The 9,510-nt window shown below is 39.8% G+C and overlaps 1 protein-coding gene across 1 annotated transcript in view; it reads left to right on the forward strand.

Annotated features, from left to right (window-relative positions):
* Positions 1 to 4,943, forward strand: part of ccdc92ba (coiled-coil domain containing 92Ba) — a 33,476-nt gene extending 28,533 nt beyond the window's left edge. The window contains exons 3-4 of the mRNA XM_010795989.1: positions 861 to 908; positions 3,796 to 4,943. Coding sequence (XP_010794291.1) covers positions 861 to 908; positions 3,796 to 4,514 — 767 coding nt within the window. The 3' untranslated portion in view covers positions 4,515 to 4,943. The remainder of the gene's footprint in view (positions 1 to 860; positions 909 to 3,795) is intronic.
* Positions 4,944 to 9,510: the final 4,567 nt, after the last annotated feature.

Below are 9,510 nucleotides of genomic sequence, written 5' to 3' on the forward strand. Positions count from 1 at the left end.
GCTCTGTACCTGTCAGACTGGAGATAAACTACACTCAGTGGAGGTAAGGGACTCTGTTTAGATAGTTTAACTTTAGTCTAGTTATCTCATGTGGGGTATCAAATGTTTGGTCACCATTTATGAGAATACATGAAAAACAGTTATGAAATACTATATGACAGTAAAACAAGAATACAGTTGTAAAAGGTGAGTGATTTGTAAAATATCCATAGAGAAAAAGAAAAATGCTGTTTAACAGTTCTGTTTCATATGGGGGTTGAGGAGATGTTCCATAAATTCATTTGCTCTCAAAGTGAACCAGGTTGATGCATTTTAAACCTTCAATATTTTAAAAAAATCTTCCCGGGGGAGCATGCCCCCGGGGGCCACCCTAGAGGAGCCCAGCAGCTTTCTACTGAAGCCCAGTCCCCAAGCTCCGGGGAATCCGGCCGGGGACTTCGGTGGCAGTACGTTGTGGAAGTTGGTTTGCGGGCCTGCCAGTAAACCCAAAGCAGAAGAAGAAGAAGTGACGTCAGCGGCTTAATTTGCCTAATCCTCCCCCAGGGACTTATTCCGGTGTGAACGCGATCTGAATTTAGTTCATGAGAACTAAAGAGTTCTCATGAAACTTTGTGGGAAAAGTACTGCAGTGTGAAAGCGCCTAATGATGTAAAGTTTCAGATTTAGCTTCATAAATTATGTATGAGCCCAATCAAAATATGCTGGAAACTGCATCAAGCATCTGTTATGCAGCACACAGAAAAATATCAGCATACAGCTTTAATAAGACATCTCAACGTCTGCATTTAAGTCATGTGTTTTTGAGATACTGTATTTCTGTCTTGTGTAACTGCTCTCTCCTGTGGTTTTGTGTTTTTCAGAGTTGACAAGTGATCTAGAGGTGAAGCCTCAAGGAAGGAATCCAATAGGTATGTTAAAAAAAAAACATATTTTTCTCTCATTCTGCACTTAAGATAGAAAAACAGACATGTTTGCATCTCTTTGGGATTGTTTGTCTTGGCCGCACTCAACCTCAACCCCCTATTCGCCACAGCCTGCATCCCTCTCTGCCACCGTCTGTCCTCTCCACCCTCCCATCCCCCAGGGAATGGATCCCTGTCAGCCACCCTCCTCCTCATTTCTGTCTCTCTCTCTCTGTCTATCTCTCTGTCTCTCATGGCTGTATTTGTGTTTCTTTGGTTTAAATACAAAATAATTTGTCAGCGCTAAAGGGGAGCTGCACATTCTCACTATAAAAAGGCTAGGGCGGAAAATGTATGAGAATTTATGGAAATGGATAAATGGAGTACATTTTACACACATCGTATATTCTATAGACTAAATAAATCCAAAATGTTTGGTAAAAAATATATTAGCTCCCCGAATATTGTAAAGAAATTACAACATCAGTCAAAAATATTCACAGTTATTCAATATTTCTCTTAAAATCAGTCAACCCTCGCCGATGCAGACAGCTGCAAAGACTGTCAGTGTTGTCTGGATGCAGGGAAGCAGTATAGGCACCATTTTGTCACACCAAATTAGAGACAGAGCAGGGGAATAGAAGTCAAAAGGCTGTGTGAATGTGTGTGTGCTTGTAGAAATTAATGTGGGGGGTTCGTGTTTGGCTGCATTACTGAGCCATTAGACCCCATCTCCTATTCCAGGACAGGTTATCCCCAGATCCATCAATACAGCACGGCGCTCTGCTCTCCTCCCACCCTGACAAATTGATTCATCCTCTTTTTCTTTCCCTGCTCTCGTTTTTCCTTGTCGTCCCAGAGGGAGGGTCCATTTACAAGACTTTGCTGAGAACAAGAGAGACGTAGAGCCAGGAAAAGGAGAGAGGAAGAGGTGGAAGGAGAGAGGTATTAAGAGGTAGCAAAGAGGGCGATTAAGGGGAAAAGACAAGGCGGCAGGATGCGGTCAGCTGCAGACGTGGAGGAGACGTATGGAAGGATATTAAGATCACATTAGGTACTGTAGTCTATACTTAGCATATGAGCTCAACCTGGGTGTGGTGATGGGCAACAGAAAACCTGAGACTGATCGTTCCTCAGAGGATTCATCCTGGAAGACAAATGGGAGATTGAGGATGGATATGGGAAATAGAACAAGCTTAAGTATCACTCAGTACAATAAAGAAAAGTTATATAGGCAGAAAATAAGAGACAGCTAGATCAAGGGAAATGAAATGAAGCATAAGATGAAGCAGCATCAAACTCAAAGGTGTTATCCATGTATGAAGCCTAATATGGATCATAGTTTCACCTGCAGGCCACACCAAACCTCCCTGCAGCCTTTGGGAGTTTCCTGCCCTGAAAACCTGACCTATTTCTATCTGCAGAGGCCTCAGTGCCAGCTCCTGTGGATGTAATCCTCCACTAAGTCAGCCCTGAGGTTGCTGCATTGCTTTTCATTCATACTTCCCTCTCCTCTGGGGGATGTGCCTCAGAGCATACATGTTGTCTACAGAAGCAAAAATAATAAGCAGACTTCAGCATTAAATCTGACCTTGGTGAGGTTGAAGTTCATGGTGAAAGGAGGCCTCAAGTGGTGGTTTTTCCTATTTAGAGAAATGTAGTTGATGTTATGGCATTGAGGAAGTGGAATTTTTTTGTTTGTATCACATATAAATATATAAAACACAGGTGTCTTATTGATCTGTGGTGCAGCATGCCTGCACCTTGCTCTATGTATACAAATAATAGATGTCTACAACAAAATTGTTCTGGTTGGCTTTCTCTCTCCTTCAACCTACTGATGAATGATTTATGCTTTCATGTTTTCACATTTTCCCCCTTCCATAATGCAAAATGTATTTAGATATTGAACATTTCCATGAGAACAGAAATGCAAAGTCCAAATTGAAAGGATTTTTGAGTTGCTATTTCAAAGAATTTTAGAAATCATTTTGGATGCTATGTGACTGTTTTATTAATTTACAATAAGAATGTGTATAGTTTGAGTCCATCTTAAAACAAATCCCTAAGCATGAAGGGAATTAAGACGAAATACTACTCAGCGGGCTGTCATTTTGGAGTGGGATAGAGATTACTGTAATTTCCAGCTCCTATACAGCACTTATGCAACTAAATGTTTCTATTTTTAGAGTATCTGTTTCAAACTATTTGAGCAATTTGGTGATATCCCAAATTCTCAGACTTGGCCTCATTAACTACTCCATATTTCATAGTGTGACTCAAAGACAGCATATGATCAGGACAATCTGTTTTATCAGACATTATGCAGAGACATTCAAAAGACAGCAATACCAATATCAAAGTCTTTTAACAGGCAATGTGGCCGACCCATGTTCAGCAGATACGTGTGTTCCTCCAGTCACAAATAAGAACATGGTTTACACTCCTTCCAATTTAAAATAATGAATCTCTTAGCTGAACCTTTCCAGGGCTAGTCAACAGTGACTCCAACGTTTATGTCTGTTTTCTAGCACAGGAGGCATCGCCTCTATAATGTGCATGGGATTAGAGCTTGTGCGGCACGACAAATGCTCAGTTTTGCGAGATAAGTAACCCACTGCTCCAGGGTAATACCATACACGTGTTTAAACTGTGTATGTGCTGCTGTCTAGGGTTTGCATATACAAGTGCTTATTTTGTTGTAAAATGTAGAGTTGTGGATAGCGCATTCAACTCATTTTACTCCTCGGTAATTCTTCATCTCTTGAAAGATAGGTACACAATGTATTTATGTATGCCCAAATGTAGGCCTATTTTTCAGTTACACATATATAGAAACTCTTATTTTTAGACCTATAGGTCTGTTTACATTTCTGGTCCTTCTGTGTGTCAGAGTTGCAGGAGGAGGAGGAGCTGCTGGAGAACCGCTGTTGGGACGTGGAAAGCCGTCTGGACGAAGAGGAGTGCACCTTTGGAGAGCTTCGTCAGGAGCTGAGTCACAAAGGGGCTTTGGTGGGAGTCCTCAGAGCCAATCTCAAGGAAAAGGAGCGCAATTTCCTGGAGGAGCTGAAACACCGGAGCCACTGTTCAACCATCCTGAACACGGAGCTGCAGAAACAAACAGAGGCAGCAGCGTACCTCTCCTTCCAGTTGCATGGTGCCCGCCAGAAACTGCACCACCAGCGAATGCAGCAGAGGCAGGGACTCCTCGCACGGGCCAACAGTCAGGGGGCCCAGTACTGTGCCGCGCAGATCTCTGTTTCTCCTCAGAGGCCTTCAGGAGCCTCCCCTTCCTCTCCCGTGGTTAAACCCAAGCGTAAAAGCGTCAGGTCGTCTTTGAGAGTGGAGCGTTCCCGGGAGTGTGTTCCCATAGAGAAAGTGACGGGCCCCGCTGAGCCCACAGCCATGCCGGACCCTGCACTCTTCCTCCACCCTCGCAGGCACAGGGCCCGCTCCAGGCACGCTGTGGCACAAAGACAGGCTCCACTGGGGCTGGAGAGGGAGGATGAGGAAGAAGGAGGTGGTGAAGGGCCGATGGAGCCTCAGGGCGGAGCTGCCAGACTGCTGTCTTCAGCGGCAGCGCCCCCTGCTGCTGAGACAAAGGCAGATTAGCGAGTACTAAAGCCTGCACTTTAAACTACAGTTTGATCACTGTATGATCATCTGAGACTGTTAATGCTGGTAACTGTTCTGCACCTTGACTGAATTGATACTGCGACTAGTTTTAGCTCATGAATTATTATATTACACTTATTGTAGTCACTTTTTTTAAATGGACTTTGATATAACCCTAAATAACTTGCAAAGAAAACTCAGAAAGTGTCACTTTAAGTCAGTCTTAGATGAATTATCTGTTTACACTGGTGTCACATGCTCAGTATACTGTGGGGCCTTATTTCAAAGCCACCTCTTTTGGACATTTGTTGATGGTGAGCGGCCATTTTAAAAAGGACTACAAGCCCAACCAGGGCCGTTTCTCAATGTCGAGCATACCTGCTGCAGAGCCACTATTTCAAGTATACTACGTCATAGAGTGGCACAGAATGCTGGGCATTTAACATGCATTTAAACAGTCCTTCTGTGCCACTCGATGATGTAGTATACTTGAAATAGTGGCTCTGCAGCAGGTTTACTCGACATTGAGAAACGGCCCAGCTGTGAGCTTTCAAGGCCTACCATAAATCAAACATGTGACCAAACATTTGTTTGGCCCCTGACTGAGGCACAGCTGACATATCTGAAGCGGTATGTTCGAGTCCTCCCGGTGAAACATTTTTGACTGAAAGGAGGTGTGTTCCTGTGATAATACAAAGAGTATAAATACAAAGGACAGTCGATTAACTTTCAATACAACAGTAGATCAGTTCTGTCTTTATTACACATATTTATACCTTTCCAGTAGGTTTCCATGACAATTTATTTATAAGGACACAACTCGGGTGTTGTCAGCAATATCCCCAACCATTTTGTTTTTTTAAAAATGAACCAGAACCTGTCGTTTGCCCTAACCTGGACTGCTTATCTCTGTCTGTACGTTATTGTAAACCCAACAACAGAGAGCAACGCTTCAGGAAACACATTTCTTTTTAGAAACAGATTTGACACGAGCCCTACCAATAGTTACTTTCCTTTGTGCAACTAAACTAACACTTGGTACAATTTGAACTCTACTAACTATAGTGCTTGCTGTTGCCCATAGATCAATAATACTTTATTTTAGACTCTAGGTCTATCTGAAAAGGAAAAAAGAGTATTTGAACATTCAAAACTTGAAATGTGGTTATTAAAGCAGCTGTTAAAAAGTAATCACTTTATACTTTGACAAAACCTGTTTTATTTGCGTTTCTGTAAGTGCATTGATCGGTGGAGGACAGATCAGACAGTAATTTTGGCCACATGTAAACTTTCCGTCTTACATTTGTTGTTGAGACTGTCTGTTTATTCAAATATACACACAGAGGCACATAAACGCTGCTTTATTTTTCTGCAGTAACTGCTTTCTATAGACAGATTGTGACGTGTTGGACCATGCGTTAGACTCAGGTGTGGTGTGTGTACTAACTAAACACACGCAGCACTACTTCTTCAACTAGTTTGTGTTCGGCTATTTTGTTGGGGTTTCTTTTTTCACCTCAGGCAAAACAGATAATCACAAACTTGACTACAGGTTTATGTGTGTTTTTTAAGTGGGATTGACATTTTCTATCTGCATTCTGTTCCTTTTTCCCTTTTACACACCCAAGATGAACACCTATAGAGTGACTGTGTACTGTAAATGAGGGCAGGCAGTGTGTGTGTGTGTGTGTGTGTTATCAAAACACATGCATATGGTGGCCCCTAGCGTTACAATGAGCGAATAGCAACTTGAAAACAAAGCAGTATAGGAGAGATCAAATTATCACTTTAAACTACTATATTTTAATGTAGGAAATACTTTTTAAAGTTATTTATTTTTCTTTTCTCCATTCAGTACCCTTATGTAATGAATGCCTTATAATATAGGAGCTGTGGATATTAGAAATACAGTGTGGAACATTTCTAAGTACTAAAGTTTTGTGCCCTTTTGTTTCAGAAACCCTTTTATAAGACTCTTTGGGATTTGCATATAAACTCTATTACTCTATATAATGTGGCACCTCAGTTATTTTGAAGCTGTGTCACAGTTGATTTATTCTTGAGCCATGACTCAACTTAGCATCAGTGTCTTTGAATGAGCCTTCCTGCAAGAATGAATTTAATTTTGTTTAGTTGCTGTGAGGCTTTTCTTGCCTGCTGCAGCTACTGATTAAAGTTTAGCATTATGTTTAAGCAGTGTAACCTCAACAAAGCAATATATCAATATATTTATGTATTATTAGTATGTCACGTCAGCCAGTTTAAGGACACTTGAGGTATGAAATTAGATTTTATGATTATTTAACTTTGTATTTTGTAATAGTTGAGCTCAGTATGTGTTGCTTAATATTTTTCTGAATTGTCAAATGAATTGTTTTTGTTGATTGTCACTGCTGAATCTTTAAATGATTATTGATATGTTACACTTTATGGGAGCCATATTTAAGTGAGGAATCAGTGGTGCATGTGAAGCAGTTTTAAACAAAAGGGCATATGTTTATGCCACATGAGACTGCCTGGGTGAAAGTGTAGCCTGTTTGCGAAAATGCAAATGTGACAAAGGTTTTCATTCTCTTCTCAGCTGGTACCCATAAGCATGAATGTGTGCACTATTCTTCCTCAAGTTTATTGAGACGGCAGGGGATAAAAGTACAAAGCTGTCTGGTTGAAAACTGATATTATTTTCCTGAACTGAGACTGTTAGACTTCCTCACTCCACGTCATCCAAACAAACAGCAGGTAGATTAAACTCGGCGATAGATTAGAGAGATAGAGAGAACAATCACCTCTATTCATAATAAGTTGACATCCTGCATACCCTAATGTCAAACATTTTAGCGATACTTCGGTACTATGTTACAACTTTGATTAAACAGCAACATTCAGGTTGCTGAATGCAGCTCCAGAGATTGTTTGTCTGAGGGAAAATGCTAATGCGCCAAAGAGGCCCAACACTGAAACTAAAATGAAGACGAATGGTGTGATGCCTTAAAAAGGATGTCATGAATATTTCAGCTGAATAGAGAAAATCTTCACCGCCTGATTTTGTTTTAAACTTATTAACGTCTTCCATCTTTCTGAACGCCTTTATAATAACCCTAATCCTCAAAGTATTAACAAATGTCAGCAGCTTCTTCCTCTCCTGGCTGAGGTCCAATCATTTTATTTAGCATCCTAGAGAAACATGTCTGTGGACTTTATGCGGCACCATGAAGCATCTTGTTTGACGTGTTATGTGGTCTCTAGCAATAATGCACCCAACATGGAGACGTTGCTCTGGGTCGTTGAATGGTGGTTTGGTCCTCGGGTGAGCATAAACTGTTGACTGATTACCGCATATACTGTGTTAGCTTCCTATATTGATCTACTGTACAGATAATTGGAATAAAATGAAGGATTGTGTAGTCTGCTGTCTGCTCGTTATTGCTGCTTTAAAGTTTGCCAGAGAAATTCTAACACCTTTTTTGCAGGTGGTTCAATTAAATTATTTTCCTTTTCATTGAAATATGAAGTAATTTGATTAATCATTGAAACAACTTTTCATACAAAAATCTGTTTTCAGCCTCTAAATCATGATGATTTAATTCTTTTCCTTGTTTTTTGTTCTTGTAAAACTTAACATCTCTTGGGTTTGGACTGACGAAACATTTAAAGACATCACCTTGTAGTTACAGAAACTGGGAAGGGCATTTTTTCTTATTTTCTTACATTTAATAAACCAAACTATAGTTGATTAAATAATGAATAATTGTTAGCCATAACCTCATTCAAACAATCAATTATTTGAGCCCTAATGTGGAGCTGGATTTTTTTTATCGCAATCATTTTTTTGTGTCGACAACAACAAATTAAATTATATAACAAAATAATGTTGCATGATTTATACATGGTTCGGGGTGTAAAATAAATGGTACAAAAATATATTTAAATTAGCTCTTTCCATTCTCTCTACAGCAATTCAGTGTTCTGAAAAAGACTATTATTGCCTTTAAGATATGTACAATGTACTTCATTATCAGATGAGTAAAAAGCAATTGGTATAAGTGTAAAAGTCTTTCTGCAAAAGCTCTCAGGCCACACACATATTCTCAGTATTCTTTTGTATGAGAAGGAGCTTTTATCTCCCAAAGGAGCAATAACACTTGTATATTCACCCTGCAACATGTCCGCAGCTTTAATACATTGACAGAAAGTATGTTTCAAGCCCAAATTGGGTCTTTGTTAGGTAGTGAGGAATAGATTGCTCTGAACTCGTTCATTATTTAATGATAGGAAAAAAGTAAAGGATCAATCAATGTTAATGTGAGCCTTCTGGGAGAGACTATTTGTTTTCGGAGGACAAAATAGATTATTACCCTGTATTATTTCATAACAGGGTGGAAGTGCTTCAAAATTTCCTAGTTGTAAAAACAGGAAATGAATACTTAAAAAACAATTTTAAGTATTAATTTGACTAAGTATTGAAGTTACCATATGGGTAAAAAATAGAAATGATGTATCTTTGAAGGGTCGATTGATCTCACTTTATGATGGTGAAGGGATTAAACAGAGAACAACTTCCCGTGGGAATAAGTAAATTCTATTTTATCTTACTTAATATGGACAATACTGCACAGTATACATATATACCTCCAAGCAGGTTAATCAAGCTATAGCTGTATATAATAATTTGGTCAGTGAGCTGAAGTTCTTACAGTATGGAGGTTAACAGCTAGCAGTTGGTGACATCCAGCTAGCAGTTGGTGACATCCAACTATCAATGATCACTCAAGTAAATGAAATAGTATTGTTATACTTTGTCTTTCTACTCAGCCATTGTTGACTTTGTATGTTCAAGTGCTAAAGATAAAATCTACATTTCCCATAAAAATCAAATGAGTTTGTAAAAACGATTTGTCTCTAGTGGCTTTCCGTAGCGCCATGCTCGGTGGGTGGGGAAGTGTAACCAGTGTAACGCAAAGGCAAATAGGTCAAGGGGAGGAGGAAACCACGT

The sequence above is a fragment of the Notothenia coriiceps genome, unplaced genomic scaffold (assembly GCF_000735185.1).
Source record: "Notothenia coriiceps isolate Sejong01 unplaced genomic scaffold, NC01 NC01_scaffold00037250, whole genome shotgun sequence".
Taxonomy (NCBI): Eukaryota; Metazoa; Chordata; class Actinopteri; order Perciformes; family Nototheniidae; genus Notothenia; species Notothenia coriiceps.